This window comes from Acanthochromis polyacanthus, chromosome 11 (genome assembly GCF_021347895.1).
Source record: "Acanthochromis polyacanthus isolate Apoly-LR-REF ecotype Palm Island chromosome 11, KAUST_Apoly_ChrSc, whole genome shotgun sequence".
Lineage (NCBI taxonomy): Eukaryota > Metazoa > Chordata > Actinopteri > Pomacentridae > Acanthochromis > Acanthochromis polyacanthus.
Genome location: NC_067123.1, coordinates 35036576 through 35064544, shown reverse-complemented (window position 1 = coordinate 35064544; position 27969 = coordinate 35036576). Strand labels below are relative to the sequence as shown.

At 40.3% G+C, this 27969-nt stretch overlaps 1 protein-coding gene across 7 annotated transcripts in view; it reads left to right on the top strand.

The window, feature by feature from the left end:
- The window catches only part of LOC110965912 (CUB and sushi domain-containing protein 3), a 365206-nt gene that overhangs the window by 168647 nt on the left and 168590 nt on the right, over positions 1–27969 (top strand). For 6 of the 7 annotated variants that reach the window (XM_051955084.1, XM_051955089.1, XM_051955087.1 and 3 more), the window contains one exon: positions 25913–26120. In XM_051955084.1, the coding sequence (XP_051811044.1) occupies positions 25913–26120 (208 nt within the window). The remainder of the gene's footprint in view (positions 1–25912; positions 26121–27969) is intronic. The other variant, XM_051955088.1, reaches the window with a different exon arrangement.

The window sequence follows — 27969 nt, the reverse complement described above, 5'->3', positions numbered from 1 at the left end:
TGTGTGTGTGTGTGTGTGTGTGTGTGTGTGTGTGTGTGTGTGAGAGAGAGAGAGAGAGTGTGTGTGTGTGTCAAGGCTTGTGGCCAACAGTGCCATGGATTTTCAGGTCAGCAGGTTTCTCCTTTTCTTTCCAACCCTGTACTGCTGCTCTTGTGATATCAACTCCCTTTTCCTTAGCCTTTCTCTAGCTCTCTCTAATAACCACCCTTCATCATAAATGGCCTATTATATCTTAAACTTCACCATCTGAGCTCAAAAGAACAAGGAGATATTGTGTACACTAAAATAAACAGTGTGTATTTTGCATTCGAGGAGCATCATCATCATCAATACTCCACTTAGAGTACAGCTTCTCCTTTGGGAGCTTTTTTGTGAAAGAGGTATCTGATTAGACGGGATCATTAGCTGTCATCTGGACTCCTTTGATTTTAGAAATTGCCCACTTTGAGCCTTTATTAGTCTATTATTCCAACACTTACCACACACAGATATCAGCACGTTCTGCATCATCTAATGGAACGGTCAGTTAGCTGGCTGTCTGATGGCGCCGATGTTAGTGATTTTACACAGCTATGCACAGCCACAGTGTCTGCACTCTCCAGCTGTATGCTTCACACACTGTATCTCATTGTATTCGATAAGCCACTAATGTTGCACTTGACTAATAGAGTGCTGGTCAGATCCTTAACTTGCTCTCGTAGCTGCACTGTTGGCTATAATGGTCAAACACACATGATTCTTGTTTTTTAAATGCTGCTGTTGTGCATAATTTGCTTTCTGCATACCTTTTCTTTCCTTTGTGTGTTGTTTTCTTTCTTATTTTTTCTAAAACGCTTCTGCCAACAAATGTATACAACAATGTTTTGATTAGCAGACACATTAAAAAAAGAGCCTTGCTTGAAGTGTTTTTCTATTAAAGTGAGTCCACACACTGTGTGTTCTTACAGTATGTGTCTCTAAAGTATATATGACTAAGTGCAACCTGTGTATATGCACTTGTTAGCTGAAGGGAATTAAAGATTTGAGATTAGTCATGGCTGCTTAGTCATATCGGTGAGATACACACGGCTGCTTTGACAAGCGAGACAGTCTTTAACACGGACAATAGGACAATAATCATGGCTGCCACGATGACACAAAGAAGCTGCTGTTTATACAGACAAATTCTGTAATTACATTGTCACAGAAGGGGAGATTTGCTAAAGCCTTTCAGTTGCCTGAAGATTTAAAGATCAGTCTTTTAATGGAAAATGGCATGTTTTGGAAATATGTACTAAACAATATTAGTAGTCCATTTGTACTATCATAGTGGCCCACACAGGATGACCCTCATTATAGCACAAGCCCTCCCATCCTGCTAATAAATAGACAAGTCTTCTGAGCTCATCTTCTTTCACTGAAATGTAGCATTGTCCCTAAGAAAAACCCAATAAAAGGTTTATGTCATTTAAGTAAAACAACACAAAAAATACAATCCATTCATTTCTGCAGTAAAGACATTGGGAGATGCTATGAGCTCATTCTCAGACCCTGCTTTTTTCTTTACTTCAACTGCAGCAGAAAACACCAAACATGCCTTAGACGCTTGTGCAAGATAAAGTAGCCGAGACAACAAACAATGCATATTTCAACATTTCCCTTAAATGACCATGTTACAGCGATGCTCCTCTGATTCAAAAAGAAAATCTTGCAGATATATAATTGTCTAGCCCTTGAATATAAGATGATCACTACTTTTAACTATTTTCCTCAGAAAAATGTCTATATTCGGACCACTGCAGTACATGTAGTTGTGGTAGTCTTCTGTGTAACTTAATCATATGACTTCAAACAGTGCTGATACTAAATATAATGTAGGTGTTCAGAAATGTACATGTTATGCAGTTGCAGTAGTTATGTGTTGGCACTGGAGTCTATTGATTCCAATTCATTGTTTCCTTTTCCTCACTGCATTTGTGTTTCTAGCTGGATGGATAGAAAGAGGCATACCATACGTTTATGTTATTTTGCTGTCAGTGCTCTGTCAAATGGATACGTGAATACACAAACTCTCTTTCATCATCCGTGAAAGATGGACATAGCTTAGGTTTTGCATGTGTGTGTCTTTGCAAACACGACTAAATAGTCCGTAATTTGCGTGTGTAACTTGGAAACTGTATATGTGTTGTAGATCCAGTGGAGGAAATGTTACCATGGGAACAGAACCACCTCCACTACCCAGCCACATGTAGAGTTCTGGATCTGCTGACCTAACTCCCTCTACCATTTTCACTCTGTTGCCACCCCCTCCCCTTCTTTCTCATCGTTTTTTTTTTTTTTTTTTGCTCTTCCCCTGCTGTCTCTTGATACTTTGACAGGTTAATGCTCAGCTAGCGTGTCTGGCTTATACACACACACGCAGACACACATGCGCGTCCACAGCCTGAGGTGGTGTGTAACAGGGGATTTCAGGGGGGACAGCAGGATAGACAGTTTAATCTGAGAGAGAAGGAGGGATGGGGAGAAAGCAAGAGGGAGATTGAGATACAGAGAGATAGAGTGAGCTGAAGAGAGACAAGGGGAGGGCAGGAGGGTTACGGCCAGGACATGTCTGTGAGAAACAGAGGGGAAGCGGAGAAAGGGGAAAACTTTATTACTCTTCCACTCCAGAGAGAAAGAGTGAGCGAGAGGAAGTTAGCTGTGGCGATTCAATGCACAACTTTTGCTTTTGTCGACATTTTATTCAGAGTGTATCACAAATCAGCAGTATAACAGGACCCAGAGAAGACTAGTACCAGTTGGAAAGCCAGGATTTTTATTTTTTTTTGGGGGGGGCATAAAGTTGGATCCAGTGTGGTTACGAAATTTCAGTGAATTAACAACATGGACGCAAAGTGCTCTGATGTAGTTTTGAGTCAAAATATGATTATAGGGAACAGTATAATATTATGTAGCTGCTTTCTTTTTGCCATACAGGGGCCCTCTGGTGGTAATGGGCCCCTGTACACCAAGCTGCTGTATGTCACTTTATGATGGATCTGGTCATTCACAACTTTAATGTTTGTGTGTTTGTGTGCACAAAGTTTTGTGTAGTCTCACAGCTGATCGAGTGTGATAATAAATACCCCAGATAGTTTGTGTGAGCGTGCGTGTGTGTATCAGACTGCCTTGTCATTGTGTGTGTGCGTGCGTGTGTGTATGCAGATGTGTGCGTTCACCTGTGTTTGTCTGTGCAGATGTGGGTGTACAGACTTATCCCGGGTTCCCGCGGGACACCGCTGATTGACAGTTCTATCCCCAGTTGTCATGGTGATGATGATGGATGTGTTTTGGGTTACCACGGAGACCGCTGTTTAGGCGTTCTATCTGCATGCATAATGCAGTTTTAGCATAAAAAGATTCTGCAGCCGACGGAAAGATAGAGAAGAGGAGATACAGACACGACCGGAAACAACTTTACAGGCAGGAGTTCGCTGCATGCAGTCGCTGTTACATACATGCTCTAAATATTATGTGTTAGCGAGGATCACACATTAAATGGAAAACATAGCAGCAGTTGGCCCAGATGAAGCCTACTTGCAGATAACAGAGAGATAACAGACAGGCTGGCAGTCAGAGACGTTAGTGTTAAAAACAGAACACCTCCTCTGATGAAGATGAAAGAGCCGGTACTATGGAATTACAGAATTTCAACTATTCTCCACCTGCTGTGCTGAATTTTAAACATTTTCATCGGCAGAAGTTCTGTGCAGAAGTTCTACTTTTACAATGAACACATAGGAAAAGATCCGACCCCCAGTGGGTTCAGAGACATGAGATGTGTTACAATGTATTCTCCAAAAAAAGCTACAAGCAGCTCTCAGGGCTACACTTTGACTCGCTAACAAACAGAAGTGCTTTTCTTTTCCTCTTTCAAATTATTTAAAGTGGAAATAAAAGTGATTTTAGATTTTGCTCTGCAGCTTGGGTTACTGTACAGGTAACGCTGCCTTGTGAGGTGTCACAGCGTGTACTAATCCTTTTAGTATGTCAAATTATGTTTGCTAAAGAGGTACATTTGTTTTTGGAATATCACATACAAATGATGTGGCTGTTGTCCTGCACTGCTGAGGTGGTCCACAGTCACAGTAGGGATATGTTTTATTGCCTTGAAGTGAAGACAGTGGTCTTGCAGTGGTTGCCTTCCACTGCTGAATGAAAACAGATGAAATGTCATGCTACACCATACTGGCATAAAGTCAGTCATTCATATTAATTTTCATGCACACGCAGTAGATAAATATATCATAACTAATACGCACATGTACTTACTCACACACAGACACACTCCCACAGGAGATGCCACAACACTCGCATGATTTGTTTTAGTCTGGCTTCAGGAAAACTGCTTAGTTAAACTAGGCATGTCTGCAGTTGGTTGCTGGCTGTTGCACGTATGCACACACACACGCACACACATACATGTAGGGGTGGCATGGCTCAGTGGGTAGAGTGGCCGTCTTGTAACTGGAAGGTTGCCGGTTCGATCCTCGGCCCGTCGTGCTCATGTTGAGGTGCCCCTGAGCAAGACACCGAACTCCTAATTGCTCCTGGTGGGTCGTGGTTAGCGCCTTGCATGGCAGCTTCCACCATCAGTGTGTGAATGTGAATGTGACGTATCATGTAAAATGCTTTGGATAAAAGTGCTATATAAATACAACCATTTACCATTTTCATGCACACTCACAGGACTGTGAAAATGTTTTAGGCACTACAACTAAATTGTGGATGCCTTGTAATATTACAGCGACTAATATTAATTTATCAATGAATTCCATACAAGGTGCGATAAATTGACAAATCGTTTAGCATGTTAACTGCATTTGACTTCAAACAGCACCAATTCTCTAATGTGTACTTATGAACTGTTTCTGCGAGGCGTATGTTCGGTAGGTTGTTTTAAGCATCTTGATGAACTCGCCACAGCTCTGGGAATTTAGCCTGCCTCAGTGACTTCATCCTCCCTTAAGTAAATCGTAGAGTGACTCTATGATGTTGAGATCAGGACTCTGTTGGGGCCACACCATCTGTTGCAGGAATCCCTGCTCTTTTTTGATAATAATATTAATCTTTGTTCATGGAGCACTTTTAGAAAATCCAAGTCACACAGTGCTTCACAAGGCAGCAAAATGAAACAAACCATAGAAACATTGCATTTAAAAGTGATGGAAAATGTACCAATATTATTGCAGAGAATGAAGGACTATCCAAAAGAAATCGAAACTTAAATGAAATCAGGAACGCTCTCAGGTAAAAGTATGTTATGAAAGAGGTCACTGAGCCTTTGGCGCTAACAGCAAACACTTCTTTACTTTCCAGTACAGTCTTTGGAACAGACAAGACCTCTGCCTGGGGATCTTGATATATGCAGTCAAAGGTCAAAGATATCTCTAGGAGAAGATCCATGTAGAACCTTAAAAGTAATTAGTAAATTCTTTAAATCAGTCCTTAAACATACTAGGAACCAGTGCTGAGATCATGTTTCTTGGTTCTGCCTGGCAGCTGAGTTCTGCACAGGGTGAACTCGATCGATGGATTTTTGGTTCAGGCAAGTAAAAAGGCTGTTACAGTAATCCAGCCGTGATGCAATAAAAATGTGTAAAATGGTCCCTGTGCTTTTAAAAGTTAAGATACACCATATATTTGAAATATTTCTAAGATGATTGAAATTGAACAAGCTTTGTGGTGCGCTGCTCAAAACTTAGATTACTGTCAAAACAGACATCAGGACTTTTTACATCAGGCTTGACATGATCCAAAAGGGAACCAGCTGAGGTTCAAAAGTGTTCTGCCTTGTGCTGCTACCGAACAACAAGGATTTTTCTTTCAAAAAAACTGACATTCAGTTTTTAAAATCACAAAGGCAATCCTTCTTTTCCCCATGAAGATAGACCTTTGTAACCTTAGCTGTATGTTTGATCATCCCTGTTGGCTTCCTCAGTGATTACTGTATCTCTCATATGCAATGAAACAACCAAAATGTTTAAAACTTTTGCATTGTGTGTATATAGTAGTTACCATCCTCATTAATGCAGTCATACACAAAAACACACATGTTCACCCACCACACGGTCGATGCTGTACGTCTCACATATGCACAAATACACACACTGAAACATGCACACTGCATAAGGTGCTGTTGTGTATTAGTAGTCCACATGCATGGCTGGCTCACTCACAATGTAGCAGGCAATCAAGCTGTTCACCTGTGCATGACACGGAGATACACGCCCTTTATCACTTACACGCTATTTTACATACAAATTCAGCTGTGTGCTTCTAAAACAAAGACGCATGCAAACCTAATCACAGTTAGATCATGGTCACACAAATGCCACTGTTTAGTGCTCTCAGGTACACACAGATACACATGATAGTCCATGTTAATGAAAAATACATGGACTCGAATACTCGCATGCACACAAGTGACGTATAAATACACACAAGCGGGCAAACTCAAACAAGGACAAAGCAGGACTAATGGCTGAGATATATTCTGACTTCCGTGGAGCTGGTATCAAGCTTGTGGTGTCCTATGTCTGTTGTTATTCACTCAACATTTACTTGCAAGCATGAGAGTTTAAATAAAACATTCATTTCTTTTGTTGTAACATCTAAAAGCCAGGTGACTACAGATCCTCTTGATTTTTTAAGTTGTTTTTGCCCCTCAGATCTTTTGATTTCAATAACATTTCATTTCTGCACAGATAAAATTGTCCAGTATTTCAAAGAAAAAAATAAACATTTTAGAGTGGGGAAAAAAGTCAACAATTTTCTCTTACCATCAGATAGCCCTAGATTCAGTCCCAGTAATCATGTCCTGGCTTTTCAGCGTTATCCAAGGTTATCAACTACCAGCTAGATAACAGTAAGTCCAATACAGATGTGCATGTGAATACACAATCCGGTAATGCAGAGGCAGGCAGTTAGCTTTGTTTGCATCATGTTCCTGGTATGCCTGGTCACGAAAAGTATAATTTGCCCTTAAATTAACAGATGTACTTTACATGCAGTGAATTGCACTTGTGCGTGCAGTGCAGTCTAAGTGCCTGAAGTGGCAATTCAAATGAATTCTGCAGCAGTACAAATGATATCGCCGCATCCATGTGTTGACACGTATCTGCAGCAGTGTGCTTCATACTGGCTGTGTCAGCCCCTTCTAATCCATGCAGTGTAGTGCCTCCACCACCTGAGAACGGGTGCAACAAATACCAGAAGGCTAACCAGTGTTGCCATGGATAGAGAATCATGTGCGAGTTCTCTCAATTGTTTGTTACACAGACAACATTAAAAGGCTCTGTCATGTGCGTGCCAGTGTAGTTTGTGAAGATTATGAGGTTGGATGAGTATTGTTTGAGGATGCTGAGAGTATTAACTATAAATTATTTCGATGGGGCGCACAATGTCCAGTTTTAGGGTTTGAAACGTAAACTTCCTGAGGCGATGTCTGTTTTAAACATAGATAGACATGTTGTGAATAAGATATTAGAAGCGTGTTGCATTGCATTTCTCCCAGAGGAGCACTTTAGCCTCATAAATAATTCAAACACACACTAACTCACAGACACTCACAGATGCACACTCCCCACTAACAGACATGCACGGCATATGTGAACACACACACACTCCTCCTGCATTGATCTATCAGTATTTAAAACTGCTTGAAATGGACCTTTCCTAGAAGAGGTTGAGTGATTGGGGGAGTGGACATCTGTTGGTGGAAAAAAGAGAAAAAGGGAGTGGGAATGAGCAGCAACTAGAGGTTGTGAAGAACAAAGACAAGCTTGCAACATTTATGTGAGTAACTACATAGAATTACAGCAGAATTCATGGTCAGAAACTGAGAAGTTGAGGAGTGGGCGGAAAAACAAAACCTTGAAAAAAACGATGGAGAATCCGACAAATAAGGTGCTTCAGGCAGCTGTAGAAAGAAGGTTTCCATCACTTTGTTCTCACTTCTTCCATTAAATATTCAGGAGAAGCAGAATGAGACAAAACCACAAGTGAGGAGGTTTTCAAAATACTCTGACACTGTTTGGGTATCAGCGAGACATACACCTGCATGGACACATACTGAGGCACACCTACGGTTTCACACATCGGTACTCATTCTTAAAGGTTATTATTACATTTTATAGCAAATTTTACCACTGTGTCTTTCATTTTAACAAAAAAGCAATTGCTTCTTCGCAAAGCAAGCACTGGCAAAAGTCCTCAGTGTAGGGTTTTCTTTAAGCTCTTCTCTATCCTTGAAAGACATCTTCCTTATCTTTCAATCCTTATGGTCTCACTGCCCACCTCTCACACATCATAACACTCAGATCTCTCCATTTCTCCCAGCAATTTTATCTGAAATTTCTATTCTTACACATCATTTTCTCCATTGATCATCGCTTCTGCTTTTCTGTCTAAATTACAGTTTTGTCTGTCTCTGCATCTCTACCTCTGTCTTTGGTGTTGCTCTTTATCTGCATTCATATTTCTCTATCTTGCCGCTTATCTCGCCGTTGTTCTCGTTAATCCTCTCAGTCGTCTTGATCCATCTCTATCCAATATTCATCCATCTTCCCTCTCATTCCATTCTTTCCGTCTATTTTTCTCTGTCTCTTCCGTGCTTCTGTTGTGTCTTCTAATTGGTTTTCTTTCCTTCCAGCCAGTCACTTCTTCATTAAATAATCTGTCATCATCTTGGTTCGGCCTGTGATTTGTCTTTCCCTCAGCTAACATCGCTCCCTCTTTATCTGGCTCTCTCGTTTGCCGTCTGTCTGTCACGCCTTTATCAGCAGTCATCAGAATTTTATGACAGCTATATGATAGATACCACACCTCAAATTCTAACTTAATGCACCACTATGGATGGGGTCTGTGCCGAAAAAGCTGTATAGTTTCTGATATGACAAGGGCCAACACATGGGAACATTGCTATTGCTTGCCATTCATTATGACAGTACTCTTTTCTCTGTTCTTTTCTCTTTTATGACAGTACGATCGATCAATAGATAGATAGATACACGTCTTTTTTCCCTAAACTACTTTATCTACATTGCTACAAAACTGATTTTCTATGTGTGAGAAAAACATGCACATAATGTACCAAGCAGCAATGCATATAATTACTTTTGATATTCAAATCCCAATGCAGACATGAGAAGAACAATCTCAGACATTTTATGTGTGTTATTTTCAGGTCAGGTTAAATGAGATACATTTATCAAACGTTTCAAAGTAAGGTTTGCGATATTGCATTAAAAAGAGCCAAAGATAAATACAGGTAAATGCTACGTAATCACAGATATGTCATCTCTTTGTTGTGCTGTCGTTCTTATTCTGTTACTTTCTATTTCTACCAATGGGAAACTAATTGAATGAGAATCTCAAAGTCATCATAGATGCTGCATGTTTCTCCTTCCTGCTTCTGTTACTTGTCTTTGCTGTCTATCTCAGTGTGTTTTTATCTGCTCTGATCGCTTTTTGTTTCTTTCCCACTTGTTTCTCCTCTTGCTGCTCTAATTTAGTGTAAAAACTACCAACTGATCTGTCTCACAAGGAAGGTTTTATTCACACAAACACACACGAACACATTGTCATGGACAGCACAGACACGATGGAAGTTTTATTATGAATATAGACTTTCTGTAAGTTTGCTCTTACAAAACTATTTTCTCCTATTGTTTTTAGACAGGTGTCTTTTCAGATGATATAGCACATTCCTGTACAAATAAATAAATAAATCTGTATTACGAAACATAGCCCACAGACTCACAAACTCATATCATAGCTTCAGAGAATGTTCCTTAAGTATAATTCAGACATATTTCAACCTCTTGTATTTCCCATTAATTTACTGTTGCATCTCTGGTCGACTGTCATGTTAACTTTGCACTCTTCACCTCTTGTGTGGAGAGTCAGAGAAATGACATTTATTTGGGAATTTATTAACACATGCGTTACATACATGTAGGGCTGAGTACCGAACTTCGGTTCTTTAATGGCACCGACCGAAATGTTTCAGTAGTAATGAGTATCGAAATAAGCCTCGTCTTTCGATTCCATGTTCCGGTACTTATCACGTGATTATGATAAAGCAAACCTGTGATTGGCTGTAACATTACACGAGATTGCGGCAAGCCGGAAAAAAAAAACATGCTGTGGTAAACTCCATCTAAGGGTAAATACCGGCACGAGACCGATAGTCGACAAGTACCTTCAGGGAAAGTTGAAAAGAACTTTGAAGAGAGAGTTCAAGAGAACGTGAAATTGTTAAGAGGTAAACGGGTGGGGTCCGTGCAGGGGGATTCAACTCATGCATTAGTTTTAGCTTCCCTCATGGACATATGGAGCTTTTCCGAGCCTGTTATCCACATATTGCACTCATTGCAGCAACAGTGTTCCCCCTCAGCTGGTAACCGAGCATTAAGCACCGTAATACCACCAGTTTATCCGATTAAAATGTCTTTCAGGAATGCCCTGTTGTCTTTCTATCTCTGCTTCCATCACCACAGTGAAGGTCAGCCTCACACATGCAAATAAACTGAAAAGTGCAGATGAATATGCTGATGGTCAGATCAGTCAGCAAATGTCCCCTGATGGAGATCATCAATTCAAAATGTCCATCCAAGCGGCTAGTTTGCGACCGTCTAGAATATGATGGTTTATGTAAAAATCATCTTTCTTTTGAAAGCTGCAGGGGGCTCATGGTAATTGCTTCACTAAACAAGCAGTTCTGTGTGATTCCTCATTTCCCCAAATCTCTTCAGTGGAGGTGAAAAGTGCAAAGTAAGCAGAACACAATAGTGACATTAATGAGAAATACGCCAATTCCATCCTTGGCTCCATCTAATTGTTTGGAAGTTGGATGACATTTTTTTAAACAGATCAAACAGAATGACTTAGCATGGACAGCTAAGAGTTAGATAACTCTTTTGTCAACCTCGATGACTGGTCAGAAGTAAATAGAATGAAGTTTCAGTTTTCATGTGGGGAACAATTTCCCAATTCAACAAGTCGGTAAGACTTTTAAATGAGACTAAACCAGCTATAAATATAAAAACCCTTCATCTACTGCTACCATATCATGACTTGTTTGACAAAAGAAATCAACAACAGGCCATCTGTACATTTAGAGAATACTAACGTGATAATCTGATCAGGTTGCTGACGTTTGCTTACTACTATTGATCAGATTCATTGTATGTCGATATTGATTATGCAGGGTAACAAGGCAAAAAGATATCGGTCTGCATTCTGATCTGACTTATGGTCGTGGCAGGATGTATTGCAGTTGCCTTTTCAAGTCTGTTCAGACTATAGATGGCCTGTCAGAAACTATTTTGAAGTGGCCATTTTAAGTTTTGTCTCATATGCATTTTTGAGAGACTGTCATCATTGGAGACATGTGGCATTTTGCTGTCACATTCTTTGTGACAGTACCTTATTACTGTGACTATACTTGGTGACATTAATCTAATAATTCTTTTTAGAAGACACATCACTTTTCTTAGTTTGTCATTTTTATTTTATTTTATCATTTTATGTCTCCCTTCGTGTACATGTCCCATCTAATACAACAATTATCTGAGATACCATTATTATGCACACACACGGTGGAAGTTAAAGGTACGCTGTAAAGTTTTCTTGGGCACTTTCACAGAAATGTTCTAGAGAGCCTTTGAAAGTGTCCGTTCCTACTATTATTCGGATTCTGTGCCATTGTGTGTTCGTTTCACCAACATGTGGGTCAAGTCCTTGATGTAGCTGCCTCTCACTGAAGTACAGTACATCTGCATTATCATCCTCTGCAATTGGCAGCAATGTGTATCGAATGAACTGCAGGTATGTCCTTGTGTGTATGCTTGCACAGCACAGGAGACAAAAAGGGTGGGAAAAATAGGGACCAGATCATGAGTCTGTCACTCTCCAGCATCACTTGTGGTGAACATATTTTAGGGTGCTTTCATTCATCATCTTCACTGCATAGTCTGTACTATTGAAAGAATGAGCATGATGTAGATGGCAGTTCTGATGGCACTGTGAGTAAATAATTGTGAGATTTTCTGCAAATGGCATGACTTCTCTGCATAAATAGTAGCATTTCTTTCTTGGCGTATGCTTCCAATAGGATTCTGAAACTGCTGGTCAGTTTCTAGATATTTGTAGATCATTTAGGCATTAAAAGGAAAGGATCTACTTGAAGGACTGAAGAGGTGAATTGAATATGACTGCAGAAAAGACAGATGAGAGTGGAATGTATTTAATCAGGACTGTGATGTGTTAAGCTCTCAGTATGCAGCTATTTGTTTTAGATGTCAGGGATGACATTTAACACTCACCAATACCCTGGGTCCCTTTCTCACTCTGTCTCTCCCACGCACATGGCTCAAAGCACATTCAAATAGGCAGACGCAGACATCAACCCTGGCACTAGCTCAGGTGAACACACACCCATACACACTGTCAAACATGCACATAAACAGACACAAAATCAGACACACCCACTCTGTGGGGAGTGGAGAGTGAATGAATGGGCAGTAATGCTTATACATCACAACTTTAGGAGTTTGTCGTTACAGTTGATCATTTAGAAACTCTGTTTACTGACCAGATGAGAAAACGGGGGATGCCAGACTCATTTATCTCCATACTGCTGTGGAGTCAGACAGCGAGAGAAACAAAGAGAGTCTTTCTCATTCTCTTTCTTTTGTGAACTCTGTACTTTCTATCTCTCAATTTCTTTTTGTTGCTTTTTGCTTTGATTGGTCATTTATTTTAACAGCACTTAACTTTAGTGACCATCCTCTTGCATTTTGCATTTATTCTCATTTTCTTTTGGGGAAGAGGGTTGACTCCACAGCTCCAGTATAAGGACTCCAAAGAGGTGCACTATGAAGCAAGATTGATGGTTTAGCTAGGTGTGCTGAGCCTACAGCGATAGTTTTTAATGTCAAAGAAGTTGGATCTCTCTTACCTCTCTAGATCACCATAGTAACTGAATGCTGCACAGTAAACGTGCTGCGGAGGAGGTTATGATCAGAGTTTAGGTTTTAAATCTGCTGTAATAAGCCTGATTCTTTAACCAGTTCATTTCCTGACAAGTGTTAATGAGCGATACACATTCTCAATTGAGGTTATGTCTACAAACCTGTTTAGCTGTATCAACCATTGCCACTGAACAAAGCTGTATCGCACAGTATATGCATTTTGTCTCCATGGGAACCTGCGTGCATTCAGTCAGTGGTCCAGAAAGGTATAAATATGTTTATTTACTTGATCTTGATTTTGTAGACTGTTTTATCCTACTTTTACTGCAGCTAATAGTGACAACATCTGACATATTTTATTATGGGACAGTATCAGACCCAAATGCCCTTCTTCAATACCATGTGTAGCCCTATAAGTTACAGTCAATTCCAGCCATTTTTAGTACAAAAAATTGCTAATATTTTATTTGTCAATAAAAATATGACGAGAAATACAGGGAATATTGGACGCGCATCGCGAGGTGCATTTCCTCGAAAACGACCTATTCGTGGATTATATACCGATTGCAAGACATGTTTTGGGCAAAATATTTTACTGGCTTGTTTTGTCTGGATGTCCAAGGTTGGATTATGGCTGTTTTTTGTGGAATGTTTTCATCTGTGTGTAATAATGAACCCGCAAATGTGAGTCGCGCTGTGTGCGTTGAAGCCGTGTATAGAGAACGGATGGATGGATATTCGTTGTTTGTCGGACAAATGTGTTTATATTACCCGCTGTGGTAATCACATCTGAAAGTGGTTTATACCGGCGGATTCATGAGAATCTAAGCTTTCCATCGGTGTATAATGTTTCTATCATCGAGTTGGCAGTGTCGTTCTATTTCGAAAAATGCTTATGCAGATATCAAAACGGCCCGCCCGCGGGCCGCTGAACCATAACAGCTTTAAGAATCCATGTGTTCATATAAAAGGGGGCATATGACATGTCTTCATCATGATGTTTGCACATTAAAGCTGTTGAACTTTATACATTTAAACAGAAAACCTGGGTGAACAAAGAAAGCTGATAACCACCTCTGATATCCATCATTTCTGGCTGGGGTTTCAGGTTTTGTTGAGCCGGCTTACAAAGAAATCCTGGCTATGTCAAACTTGCATTGTGGTACACCCCTCTAAAGCATCTCCGAGTGAAACGCTGAAGCCCTGGCAGCTCCATGGACACTGTAATGGAGCAAACCCTGTCATCTGATGATGTGTAGCGAACATAATTTCTTCAGTAGGTTAAACAGAGTATCAGAATCTCATTTTAGCATCATTTGCATAATTCTTGTTACAATATTGAAGGGAAAAAAAAAACATACTCAGCAATATCCAAGAGATTTTATCTGCGTGCTAACACAGGCTAACTCGGATAGTAGTGAGGGTCAAATGGCATCATGGGAAGAGAGTGATCAAGATATAATGAGAGTCCAGTTTTTCTCACCATATGTGTTACCACGCATCAAAATCTGATTTATTTAGTCAAGGTCATAAGGTTGCTGTTGGAATAATAATTATGATAGCAAGCTTGCTATCAATCAGTGCCTTTTCTCTTTATGTCTAAATATGTTGATCTACCATTAAATCACTCTTCTGCCCTAATTGGTCTAAATGTCAGGCTGTTAGTTGACTGGCAGACAGCATCTGTTCTTTGATTTGAGGACAGATGGTGGGAGGAGCTGAAGGTCAGCGTGGCTACTAGTTGTGTGTGGGTGGGTGTGTGCCCTAAACGCTATGGCTGTTCATCGAAGATGTAATGCTGCCAAGAAGAGGACAGCAACCAATATGTTTCTAACAAGGTTTAAACGAGTGATAAAAAAATATGGTCGCAATATCCGAGGGAAAGGGAGAATCATGGAAGCGACACCTAGAAAGGGCTGAATTTGAATAACTAAATCCTAGCTACAAAATCAGCTATACAGATGAGTCACACAAAGTTGAATGTGGGTATTTGTCTGCTTTAAATGTGGTGTGACAGTTTTCACTTTTTGAGTTTTCAAAAGAAAAAAGCGGCAGCTCAGCTCCAAAGCCACAAAACAGTTTATACCCAAAGGGGCCTCCAAGAAACAGTGGTCACAAGTTGAAGCTTGCTTACAGAGACGTACAGAATCTAAGCAGGATAGATATAAATCTCACAAAAGTGCACATGTAAAAGTAACCACAGAACTGAATCAACATCTCTGTGACCATCTCAAAAGAAATGCCATCCTGAGCTTCACAAAGCTAGTGTTTATGACAGGACTGCAGTGACACAATGGCACATTCTAGGTGTGAAAAGAATAAATCCTGGAAATGAGAAAAAGTAATGTCATATATCACATTTTTTTCTGCATCCAGATGGGTTTGCATTTGGCACACATGTCTGCTGCATGCACGAATAGCAGCCAAAGAACATGAGGCCAGATGGTGCAAACACTGTTCTCTTTATGCATCATTTTCTCTATACACTTATAAATCAACAGAAAAATAATTTACAGAACAACTAGATGAAGCCAGACATCTTCAGTGGAGGTCCTTCAGGTGGAGGTCTGTTTCTTTAGTGCTTCTCTAAACTGTAATCTATGCTTGAATATAGGTCCACATTAATTCACATCTGTGGCAGTGACCTGTGACACGTTGCTCTTTGGCATAGGAAGTCATTGATTTCCTTGAGTTGTATCACTGGTGGATTTGATCTACTCATTGACATCTTGCTCAAAACAAATCAACTTGCAGCCATTGTTTACCTGTTTTGAATATGGCTGTGCCTCAAGTTTCCAGCTTGTGGTCCCATTACCTAATGCATCCAAGTTTCTGACAGTAACACGAAGCATAAAGGAGGGAGAATGTGTACTGTAGTGTATCTAACCTGACAAAGGAAAAGTATCGTTTCATTCTTCAGAGACATGTCCCACCCTCTGATTTGCATTTTCGTGGAGAAGGATTCTTTCTGCTGCAAGAAAATTACCCCAAAAACTCCTCGAAATTTTACAAGAACTACTTGAAAACTGAAGATGACCAAGGAGTGCTGACTGTCGTAGACTTTGCGCTACACTCACCTGACTTGATTATGCCGGCACTTGAAGACTGAGAAAGCCACACATTCCTGACATTACAAGTGGGTCTTTGGAACGTTGTCAGGTCATGCTGGGATAACCTGGGTTATTAGGTTTTGCAGAAATTTGTGCCGCCTCTTGCAGCTCAAGTGCACACTATCATTGAAACATTGGAATGCTTTTAGACACTAATATGCACCCACATGCACACACACATACAGTATATGTGACAAAGCCCTATAGCCACAGAAATTAGGATTATTACATCCAGCTGCTACACATAAGAGGAAACAGTCTCATGTTTTATAGCATCACAAAGTCTGCAAAGGGATGAGGTCTGAGTGGTTATTTGGATCAACAAAGCTTTGGACCTTGGCAGTGGGAGACCATTTTTGTCTTCTTTTTTTTTTTCATCAAGGCAGTTAGTTTCATTTCCACCCAGTTCACTCCAGTGTGTAGGATTTATTGGCATCTAGTGGTGGGGTTGTAGATTACAATAAGCTGAGCATCCCTTACCTCACTCTTTACTTCCAGATTTGAAGGAGAACTTCGGGTGGTTTCTAAAAATGCAAAAGCTGGAACCAGTGTTTGGTTTGTCTACTGTAGAATCATGACAGTACAACATGGGTGACTCAGTGAAAGTGGAAATGCTACCTCTGAGTGATTTTACTCTGATGAAAACATAATTATGAATATTATGTTCCATTTGTCGCTCGTAGGTCTCCCTAAATCCTACGCACTGGACATTGAGTCATGACCAAACTCTTCATTGGCCTCAATTAAGTATTTAATTCAAATCGTAATCTCACCTCAACTAACTAAGTAGTTGCAATTGCTCTTAAACCTTACTCAAGCTTAACCAAAGGTGTCAGATTAGAAAACAGCTTTATTTTTGCAACAGTGATTTGCAAAGAATTGCAAACTCAATTATTTTTGCACAAGTGTGCTCCAAAGGTAAGCAACAGGTGGTGTCAAGACTGTATCCGTATATGATCAGTTGTAAATTTAGCCATTTGGTGTACATGTTCTGCGGTCTCAATTTGAAATCAGATTGAATGAGTTACAGTCACATCTCTGTATTTTGATACCCTATCTATTTCCTTTGCATAGCTTACATGAACATTGTTGCTGGATTGCATCCAAATGCTTAGTTGGATTATGTTCACAATGGCACAGATTCCATTAGTTTGGCAGATCTGATGGCATTGCCTGTAAGGTCTGATTCTTATGCATCCAGAACCGCTTAATGCGCCCTGGCATGACTGGATGGTGAAAGTGACATTGAGACCACAAGTGAAATTGCATCCTCTGTGCAGTCAGGCAGCATGGGACGCACACACACACACACACACACACACACACACACACACACACACACACACACACACACACACACACACACACACACACACACACACACACACACACACAAACACGGTGCAGCTGTGGATGAAGCCTGATGAATGTCAGACAACTCCTCAGAACCAGAGGGTAATTTGTTACAAATAACTGTAGGGTCATTTTTGGGCACATGTTTAACAGTCCACCTCTCTGTCTATTTGGTCATTCGTGGCAGCTAAACTGAGGCATGAAAGGAGTGATGAGGGCGAAAGAGGGGGAGCCATATATATATATATATATATTCAGCTTTACAGTACATGGGGGCAAGAGGTTGATGGATGGGTGGGTGGATGTAGATAAGAAGGCAAAAGGGATGGATGGATCCAGCCTCAAGACAGAAGAGAGGAGTGGATGATGTAGATGGCCCATAATCCTTAGAGGCTGACAGCACACTGGACTGTCTTTGATTGAAGTCTGCATGTGTGTGTGTGTGTGTGTGTGTGTGTGTGTGTGTATGAATCTAATGGTGATAGGGATCTGCCTATCAAAGTGATGCAGGAAAGGGGATGGAGTTATGGGGCAGAAGGAAGGAAAGACGGGGAGAGAAACAGGGGAGTGGAAAGGGGAAAGGCGAAGGAAGAGATGAGGCCAGGAAAGCCATTAAACATAAAATCAATCAGCAGGAAGAGAGCGAGACACACAGAGAGAGAGAGAGTAAGGGAGTAAGAGATGGGGAGTGAAATGCAGAGAGAGTAAGATCTTAAAGAAAGACACAGCGAGACAGAGAAGGATAAAGAAGGAATCCTCAGATGACTGCGATATTGATGACAGCACAGTAGGGAGGACGGGAGGAACGGATGGGAGAGAGGGAGGCAGGATAAGGAGGCTAAGAATGAGTGATCAAAGCACCCCGGGCCATGAGAGAGAAGGAGTGAGGGAGAGTGAGAAGGGGAGAGTTAGAAAGAGGGGGAGGAGGTGATGAGGAAGGATGAGGAGGAAGAGAGAAGGAAGTATGGCGGATGGGAATAAAAGAGAGAAGAGGGCAGAGGAGGAGATGTGCAGTTTTACTATAAAAATAATCTCGATGCAGCAAAGGGAAGAGGAGGGTTGCAGTGAGCAGAGACCAGTGGGGAAGAAAAAGGGAGGTGGTGTTACAACAACAACTGAAGAGAGAGGGAGCGAGAGAGAGGGCGAGGGACGGAAAGGCAAAGAAAAGGGCAACACCAGCTCACTGATGTGATAAGAAATGAAGGCAACATGGCTAGCACTACCTCGCTCTATGCCTCTCTTCCTCACACAGCCACACGCAGAGTCGCACTCAAACTAACACATATAGCACCCTCTTCCCTCCTCCTGTGGGTCAGTGCATTGGGGCATGAGCAGGAGTTCAGGCTCCCCAGGTTGCCGTCTAAAATAAAAGCAGAGAGCAGAACACAGCAGTGCAGCCAGAGAGAACAACAGCGTCTACCTATAGATTTACTCTGGTTTGCCCTTCTCGATGAATTCAGATTAGAAATACTAATCTGAAAGAGGATGTACTGTCCCTTTATGGTCATTTATCTCATTTTTTTGTTTCTCACATGTCAGATAAAGCTGCCTTTGGGGGTTTTATGCAACTTTAAAAGTTTAAAAAGAGTCACACCAGATTTGAATGAAATTAAGCTTCTTCTCTCCACATTGTTGCGTATAAATTGAAACAAAGTCATGGCTATTTGTTATGTGGCTCTTTGTTGGACCTGCAGTACTGGAAGAAGTCAGAAATCATTTGAATCAAGTCGTTTCTAACCTGAGAACACGGTCGTTTTCAGACCACAACATGCTTTAAACCCATCAACATGAATGCTCATAACAATGGTCTTTAGCTACATTTAAATCTGCAGTGTCTTTAATCAGCAAATGTATTGGCAGATATGTAAAGATTGATGCAACTTTTGCACATAGTAATTTACAAAACAATGTTTTAAACGATGGACTTCGAAAAGAATTAGAAAAATGTCAAATTATGTAACTTTTAACAGAACCATTAATCTCCTGCTATAAATGCAAGATGTGTGGATAACCTTAATCCTTCAAATAATAGCTTTTATCAAGCCAGTGCACACAGATTTAAAGTTAAAATTTAAAGTGGGTGGGTGGGTGGATGAGGGGGGTTATTACCAAATGTCCAATGATTTTACTATTGCTCATTTTGTAATGACTTCAATCAATCATATTTGTGTGTAATTTTCAAGCAAGCTTCATTGATGTGCCGGCTATAGCTGTGGTGACCTCCGTGCTCCTTAGCTGTCAGGGACATGTTAAATGTAAAGGCTGATTGGATTTAAAGATTTCTGCTAAAGGCTGATCAGACTCATAATATAATGAAATTCCATTCTTTGTTTCAGATTGTCACGAGAAGCAACCTGCACTGTCTTTAAAATATTACAAAAAACAACTAAGTACATTTAACGTGTTTTTAAGACGATCTGTTGCAGTTCATTTTATACTGCAGCTGAGAAAGATGGGGAGGTGGTAGGACCAGGAAGCAATGTAAGGTCAACACAGTCATGTTTAACACTGTCACACAGGTGTGTCTTCATGATTGATGGAGCAAGAGTGAGCAGGTATCCAAAATTAGCAGGTGCAGCATGGAAGGCCGACTAGTTTTGTGTCAGGTCTGATGCGCACACACTTAACAGAAGGCAATCGGAGCTGGCTATAGGTATCTCACCCTCTCTCAGTCAACACACAACAAATGTCTCTTTTTATTAGAGCAGCTGCTCCTGAAGCGCTCTCTGCACAGCCCTGCCATTACTCGATGACACACAACAGAATTAGTGAGGATACTAATTGCTTCATGTGTCAGCTGAAATTATCACATGGAGTCATTACATGGGTTTCAGGCTTCCTCCAAGTCCTGCTCAGGTCTGCAACTGCATATACAACAAAACTGATGGATTAAAAACAACACAGTGCATATTACCTTCTCTGTCAGCGCTGTGAGACCAACTACACGTAACTTCTGACACAAAACTGATTATTAATCCATGCCTAAAAAGCAAAATGCCCAAAATATGTATTTTTATGAATAGAGTCAGTAAATATTTTGGTGCACCTTTTCAGATTATGTACAGTTATTTGTTGTTTGAGACACAAGATTGAATTATATCAAATATTTTTGGCTGAATTTTGAGAATTTCATACACTACCGTTCAAATGTTTGGGGTCACCCAAGCAATTCCATGTTTTCCATGATAACTCATGCTTTTATTCATGTGCTAACGTAACTGCACAAGTGTTTTGTAATAATCAATTAGCAACGCAATTAGCTAGCACAGTTCATTATAACAGAGGAGTGATGGTTGCTGGAAATGTTCCTCTGTACCCCTATGTAGACATTCCATTAAAAATTATTTGTTTCCAGCTAGATAGCTATTTACCACATTAACAGTGTCTTCACTGTATTTCTGATTAATTTATCCATCCATCCATTCATTCTCTATACACCGCTTTATCCTCACTGGGGTTGTGGGGGGTGCTGGAGTCTATCCCAGCTGACTCGGGCGAAGGCAGGGGACACCCTGGACAGGTCGCCAGTCTGTCACAGGGCTACAAATACAGACGAAACTGATTAATTTAATGTTATTTTATTGAAAAATAACTGCTTTACGTACAAAAATAAGGACATTTCTAAGTAACCCCAAACTTTTGAGCGCTAGTGTACATGTTTGGACCTGACAGTTTAAGTATTTTTTACCCTTTAAAACAAAATGTCTTACCTGCAAAGCCATTTAATGGTTTGTTTTTTTCCAGAAGTATAACTCCCACAGCTATGGCATTTGGTGAAGATTCAGATCAAATCATTTCCAGCTGATCCAAATATTTGAATAGTTCCAGCAAAGGTCGTATTTATACTTATGTGCACCTGAAAATGGAGAGAGGAAAAAATACATTTTTCAACTTTTGGGTGTCAGGCCTCCAAGAAGTTCCTGTAAGTCCATGTTTTGTACAAATGCAGCCTTTAATTGGCATTTCACCAACTTTTAGGCTGCTAACTTCAGTAGAATTTAATGTGCAGTGAGCATGGCAAGCCAAGATACCACTTTTATTTGCTCTTTTGGCATGTCATAATTGTGATGCTTTGGGCCACAAAAGCTGGCATACAAAGCTTTTGTTGTCTTCCCAAATGTTCATACATTTAACTCAAAGGAACACTGCACAGAGAAACTAATGATAATTCAACGCATAACAGTATAACTCATATTTATTGAAACGCACCATAGCAAGTACTATAATAACAGGACATCAATGCTGCACTAAAGGCATCAACAGGAAACATTACAAAACAGACATCATCGTTAAATGAGTTTGCATTTCTTTTGTTTGCAGAAAGGAAATTCTCAAAAGCTGCTTCAATCTCTGTGTTGGTGTGAATGTCAAGTTTTTGTCTTCCCCTCATCATAGTACTTGGAGCTGGACTGTGTTATGGAGTTTTTAGTATTGGCACCAGCACACATTGTCAAATAGAGGACACTTGAACCACACAAATGCACCGTATGGGGGCATAAAATGTACCCCTCACATCCTGCCCCTCTTTGTTCTTGTCAGTGGTGAACTCCGGCCACTACCTGTCATCATAGGCATGATTACATCATCCAAGTCTCTTTTGCATTGTTTTCTTTTGTTGATTTGGCTCCTTCCCCTCCCCAAAAATGGTCCTTGCTGGAGCCTCTTGAACATTTTGTCTTTACCAAATTTCATGAATGTTGTAGTTATATTTCTGGAATTATTGAACCCATAAAATGGCTTCCAAGGTAAGACGTTTTTTTTCGAGGGTAACGAAAAGAACATTTTCCAGATCTGAAAAACATATGGAACTCTTAAAAACCTGCCTCAATGTCTTACACAAGTTCGAGACAATGGAGCAACACCTCAATGTGAAATTACAAGAACTGGCCCTATAGTAAAGAATGTGTGCTCATGCAGGCATAATTGACAATATTATATTGATTTACTCTACGATAAAGCAAACAAATGAGCATGTTACCTGTCAGCTTCCAGGTCTTTAAATCACTGTTTCTCAATTGTGTTGCTTTTTCACTGAATGCTACAGACTAGGAATTGTGTACCTCGATTTGTCTGAAACATGCATTTTCAACAAGCCAGTGTGGGCGCCTGTCTGTGCAGATAGCATAATGTGAAGCTTCAGTTACTGCCTTTGACTGAGTAGGATTATTAACTCGTGTGCTCTAAAAGTAACTGAGAACACTAGCACTGCTCTGACTTTCCTCAAACTGACTGCTCCGGCATCAGACTTCACTGTGACTGTCGGGGAGGTGGAATGTTGGTGGTACTTGCACACTGCAGTTGTTTGTTGTCTCAAAAGTCCTTTCATTGTTTTTTTTTGTTTTTTTTTCAGCAGCAGCAGCAGCTAGCTACCCAGCCATCTCCTTCTATGCCTGCTTCTAGTGGACACCCTTCAGTAGGAGAGGGAGTGTGAAACTTAGACACAAGTACAAGAATCAGGAGCATAAACAGGAGAAACTTGCCAAGGATCGTGTTTATTTTTTTTAAGTAGTTCTGCTTAAAAATGCGGTCGTAAGGCAATAAAGGCATATTTATGACTCTTTTATTGCTTTTGTACATATGCATCAATTCAGTTAATCTCTGCACCTCATTTTTATTGTTATTATTATTATTTGCTTTAGTTCATGGTAATAGAATTTGACAGCACATAATGTCACATTCTGCACACAAAATCATTGCTCTGCTGTTTAGTAAGACTTTCTTTATTTGCTTTGCAAGTTCATTTCCTCTTCTGTAATAAGACCCACACATCAGTGCACCTTGAGGCCTTTCCACCTGTCTGTCAGCTGTCACTGGCACATCAATAAGCTGGAGGGATGGAAGAGATGTGCTGTGTGTGTGTATGTGTGTGTTTATATGTGTATGTGGATGCAGGTGTGTGTTCACTGGTGCTTGCAGACGTCCTGCTGTCGTCGTGATAAACCTGTGACAGCTGTCATCCTGTAAGCAGCGCTCTCTCCCATGGTGTGGACACAAGCACACACACACACACACACACACACACACACACACACACACACACACACACACACACACACACACACACACACACACACACACACACACACACACACACACACACAAGCAGATTACTGCTTCATTGCTCCCCTGCAAATGGGATGGGGTCTCAGCAGGTCCTGGTTCGGCGAGTTGGGTCATTTACACAAATCTCCTTAACTGTCTAGCTGTGGAATGAATGTGTGTACTTGGTAACTGAACGGTCTATCAATGCCTGCCTGCCCGTCTGCCTGTCTGACTGACTCATTCAGCAGCCGATATGAATCTGTTTAAATGAATGAATTGTTAATGAATTAATAATGAATTCCTGTACCTTCATTATCAGTGCATCAGCACCTGCAGTTTGGGACAATGCACAACCTATTTTTCATCTCAGCAAGTGTGGAACATCAGCTTATGTCAACGCATTTTGACACAAGCAGTATTTGTAATGAGACAGCAACAGCTTGGAATGTGTATTGTTCCCAACTTCACACTCTGGTCTACTGAAAAAGGCTCAGCCTATCTTTAAATTCATTTCAGGCCACCAATTTAGTTTCATTCAGTTTCTTATCTGGTACAGTTTTGTACCAACCTTTTGCCTATTTCAATCTGATTTTCTATTCTTTTTTTGTTTCGCTCTAGTTCTGTTTGTCTCTGTTTGTTCTTATCTATTTGTGTTCCCCTGTTAGTCTCTATGTATTTCCTGTCTCTACTCAGTGTTTTTGTCCAATTTCTAATCTATTTTTCTAATGTTTCTATTCATTTTAATTGGTTATCATCTGTTGTTAGATGTGAGTCTTGGACCACAGTTATTCTCTTTACCCCTCCTGTGGGTGGAGTCTGGCTTGGTCTCTCCCTTTATCTCTGTCATCTGTACATGTGTCCGCCAAGGCAGCACCGCCTGGATGCGCATGTACACCTGACAGAGCCTGTCTACACTCTTAGAACAATGTGTCTTTTCCAGCTTATCAGTGAGTGCATTTTAAGGACAACACACATCTGGTGTTTCTCTGTCATCTCTAAATGCTGATGATATCAACATGGCGATGTGTTGCAGAGTAATACAAATCACGTGTCATCCTAAATTGCACTTACTGGTGTGTAGGAAAATACATGTCTGCTGTAAGAGTGTGTTACATACAGTATTGCCTCTTTTATGTATAACTATAAATTATACAGGTATAATTTATACCATGTTTACAATCGGACTTGTACGCTCTCAGAAAAAAAGGTTCAACATTGTATCTTTCATCACTGGGTCACTGGCTCGGCTCCATTTACTTTCCATGAATACAGATGAAATTGCAAAGACAGGCCTTTCGGATGTATCTGAATAGACAATGTATGAAAAAATAAAGTATTTTGAATAAGTGAATTGGGCAAAATGTTCTGAATAACTTACCATCGAGCCAATGCCCCAGTGACACAGCAAGGTCCAATGTAGTATGTTTTTTCTTAGTGAGTGTATATGTATAAATTATATGTGTATAATTTATGCCTTGTGCACAGCGCAATCCATGTGTCTTTATCTGTTATACAGTAATCAGTACTACAATCAATTCTATAACGCAATCAATCAGATGTGATCAACAATTACAGAAAAGCAGGCAAATCTACCGTCACATCTGTCCTATATGTTTTGAAACAATTTGATGTTTAACTGATAGACTGACTCTAAAGCAGCCAATTGGGAAACAATCGGATTTAAAGTTCCTAGGTGGTGATTGGAGGAGACGAGAGCGGAGCTCTGTGATTGGAGAAATGGAAAATTATTACTGGAGGAGAGGACAGCAGCTCTGAGTGTGACAGGAACTACAGCCTAACCCCAAAACCCCACCCCTATGTCTAACTGGCCCAAAGAAGACAAGACCATTTTACTAAATGCACTGGCTTATAGGCAAAGAACTGTCCATAAAATAGTCCATATATACTCTTTACATGCTCAGTTTCTGCTACTTCATACCTGAAGTGTGATATGAGAGCTCCATATTTTCACAATATGGTTTGCTAATAAGCCAATATGACTTGACAATTTATGTGTCTTGAGAAAGTCATCCATTTCTAACATTCAAGCCACAAAGTAACAGCCAGAGTTGCGAGCACAGAGTGTACCTATAATACTAAAATTAAAGAAACTGAGAGAAAATCACCTCCTAGAGGGAGAGAGTTGGGGAGTTGGGCTGGTTCACCTGTAATCTACTTGAATGTTTAAAAAATAATGTTATACACATCAACATTTAGATCCTAATTGCTAATTCGGTTAATCAGCTGAATCTATTACATTCATTTGCTAATTGACTCACTCAATTATACATAGCTGTGGAAATTAAAACAATCCCAAAAGCAAGAAATTCAATTTTTTAGAAGTCCGCCCCTCGGTCCCTCCTCCTCTCCCTAACCCAGGTTTTCTATTTGTCACTCTGATTTGATTGACAGCTGAGGACACATGTGGGGGCACTGTGAGGGGCGGCAGTGGGGTGGTGACCAGTCCCGGTTACCCCGGCAACTATGGTAACCAAGCCGACTGTACTTGGATCCTTTTGGCCGAACCTGGAGACACCATCTCTGTCATCTTTACAGACTTCCAGACAGAGGAAAAGTATGATTACCTGGAAGTGGAGGGCTCTGAACCACCAACCATTTGGTGAGTCACTTTATTTATTTATTCATTTTATTCATACATGCATGTGTGTGCGTCGCCGTTATGTTGTTGGGAAATGTGGAAGCAGTGTCAGATTCAATTTGTAGCATTATGTTGTAGAACAATTGCAGTGGAGAGGTGAGTCACAGTTCAGCGGTAAATTGCAGAAAGGTTGCAGGAGACATTTCCATGTGTAAGAGACATACAATTAGCCGCTTGGTGAAAACATGTTTGCTTTGTAAACTCAGGGGTGGATAGGAAGGTTGAGACAGGTTCGCTGGATTATTAAAAATACCTCGTATGAAAATCCATTATTCCATGCCATAAATGCAAGTAGGCTAAAGTTGACATTCCAATTGAATGCAGAGCGTTGTAAAACCCAGTGTGTGCAGCAGGAAACGATGCGGTGGGCAGTATAACAGAGGTATAGGAGATAATAGAGCTCTGCTGTGTTTGGTGAGTGGTTTTGAAATGTACGATGGTGGTACTGGTTCTGATCTATACTTAAAAAAGACTTGGTTGACATTTCTGACCTGACATTTCTGGCATGGTCACGTAGTCGCTAAGTTTATGGTACAATTTAACCACACTTGTAGTAGAGTCGTAAAAAGTTAGAATGAGTGATAAAAATAAGTTAGAACTCGTGTAAGAACAGGTAGTAAAAAGAAAACGTTATTACAGATATAAAGTACAGTTTTTATCTCTCATTCTGGAAGTATAGCAGTTCTTTCCTAGGGGGGAAAAATAAATAAATAAACTCTTGAAGTATGATCCGTGTTCGCTCCACAGTCTTTCTGCATGGCTCTTGTATATCACAGAGGAATTAACTGATCTGGGCTCGGCTTTTAACAACCCCGCGTGTGTTTTCAAATGGTTCACTCATAACAATATTTTATTGCTTCAGCTGCTCATTGATTGTTGGCAAATTAAGGTATTGATCAACCATTGCTGTTGCTGTAACCAATTTGAATCTAATCACGGTCAGGGATATTAGACTGTGTGCGTGCGCAATTGATTTGGAAGTAATAATGTCCAGGTAACTGGTTTTAGGAAAGTGTGGAGCGTGTCTGTGCAGGTGCACATCATTCCGCTCACTCGTGATTACTCGTACGTGTTTGTGTGCATTTGCAAATGTGTTCAATAAGGCGCAGGGATGCAGCAGCAGATTATTGCTACACAGAAAATGACAACTTTTCACAAATATAGCCTGTTGGGAGCTGATCATGCTCTGCTGGTCTCATTTTATAGCATTAATGCATTCTCTTAGTGGTTGTATGAGTAATATTTGAGGCAGTAAACTAAAGGTTGTGTGCATACATATTTGATTATTATTTGAAAAGCAGACAGTTGCTGTTATCACCCTACACTCTACTCGCAAGCTAAATATAAAACATTATTAATAATTAGACAGAGAGACATGAATGATATTAGTAAGATCATGACCAGATAATTGCACGTTCTTTTTTAATTTTAACTTTTAGTACTTCTGTAGTTTTGGTTTAAAAGTAGTTATCTTTGTAAATATAGTACATGCCAAAATACTTGCAAAAAGTAAGTTGTGTAGTGATGTGTTCTGCCCAAAGACAATTTATTCTCTTGTTTTGACTGCTCTGTACTGTGGAATCTGCACTGATGGCCACAGTTAGCCTATACATCATTTATGTAGGCCACAAATTCAAACCGAGAAGGAGAAGAAACTATTTTTGAACACAATTAATGAATTTGTAACAAACTTTTAGGAAGCATAAGGCCATTCGGGTAATTTATACCAAGCTTTCATTTGGAACTGGGGGCAAATACAAAACCTTACTGCTGTGAAAAATCACCTTCTTAGGAGTATTTACGATCCATA